The sequence below is a fragment of the Capsicum annuum genome, unplaced genomic scaffold (genome assembly GCF_002878395.1).
Source record: "Capsicum annuum cultivar UCD-10X-F1 unplaced genomic scaffold, UCD10Xv1.1 ctg348, whole genome shotgun sequence".
Lineage (NCBI taxonomy): Eukaryota > Viridiplantae > Streptophyta > Magnoliopsida > Solanales > Solanaceae > Capsicum > Capsicum annuum.
The window spans coordinates 1-1,289 of record NW_025841670.1 but is presented as its reverse complement, the minus strand read 5'-3'; the positions used below and the strand labels follow the sequence as shown (position 1 = coordinate 1,289).

Sequence of the window (1,289 nt, the reverse complement as noted above, 5' to 3'; positions counted from 1 at the left end):
GACCTGGCGGATCTGATAAAGAAGATATGGATTTTGAGATGGCCGAAATAAAGAGTTCAGAACCAGGTTTTCAAAGGTTTATAGCTAAATGTGCTCTCACTTATCCTACAAGATATTTTTCTCCTTTGGAAGATGAAGCAGATTTAGTTGGGAATTCACTTGATCACCATTCAACAGACAGCTACCTCTCCAGCAGTCCCAATAGTAACTCAAGTATGGTCCCTGATTCGACATTTTACTATTTGCTTAATTCCTTTCTTTCCCTCAAATACATAAATTAAAAAAATAAGACAACTCTGAACTTGGATTTCATGCATCCATGCTTCTAATAAATATGATGCTTGATTTCTTCCAGAGGACAAAGTGCTTGCTGAATCAGTGGACTCTGTTGATGATGAACCACACTTTCCAGAACCTGGTAGAGATCTTTCGGATTGTGAGACCTCATTATCCACCAGGAGGAGTTGCAGAGAACTGATTCATAACGTTTCTGGAGTGCTCAGCAAGATTAATCAGTTAAAAGGAAGCAAACTCAGCTACGCAAAACAGGTCATTTTGAATGCTGAACTCATATTTGGAACTACACCTCAACAACAGGCTCTCCCTGTAGAGGATGGGTTCTCTGTGAGCCATTTTCTCCTCAATGAACATGAAATGTTTTCGAGTTTTCTGTGGATGGCTTTCGGTGAGTTTCTTGGCTGTAATGACCCAAAATAGATGAATCAGCTTAAAGGATTCGCCTTTGATTGTCTATTAGAGTACCTAGACTCAAAATTTTCTCCAATCTCTGATTCTGGTTTCAGAACCTGTACCAAACTACCATCAAGTATGACCAAAGAGATTCTGATTGCTGATATTATTGATGAGGTCGAAGAGTGGACACAATTTGTTGGTTTGATCCCAAACGAGCTAATAGAATGGGATATGAGCCATTCTTTGGGTAAATGTACGGACTTCGAGATTGAAGAATATGAATGTGGCACTGAAGTTGCTAGGCATATTCTCCAAGAATTAGTAGATAAAGTTGTTTTAGACCTCTACAGTTCTAGCTAAATTTGGTAGAACTGTTGGTAGCTCCTCTTTTTGAGACTTTGTTGCAAGCCTATCAGTGCTGTTCTCATATGATAACTCTTGACTCAATAATGTCAAGCAAAGTATTTTGTACAAATCATTGATTCTGCATCTGATTCGACTTATTGTACTTGTGCTTTTGCATTTATGAATATTAAGAACAATCCCTTTGTGAACATCTGTTTGAAGTAGAACATTACAAGCACAAAATGAAAAAT

At 37.9% G+C, this 1,289-nt stretch overlaps 1 protein-coding gene across 1 annotated transcript; it reads left to right on the top strand.

Annotated features, from left to right (window-relative positions):
* The first annotated feature begins 6 nt into the window (after positions 1-6).
* On the top strand, positions 7-1,223 carry LOC124891392. Its single transcript, XM_047403134.1, has 2 exons — positions 7-66; positions 356-1,223. The coding sequence occupies exons 1-2, from the start codon at positions 27-29 to the stop codon at positions 715-717; spliced, it is 402 nt and encodes a 133-aa protein (XP_047259090.1). The 5' UTR covers positions 7-26; the 3' UTR covers positions 718-1,223.
* The last annotated feature ends 66 nt before the right edge of the window (positions 1,224-1,289 follow it).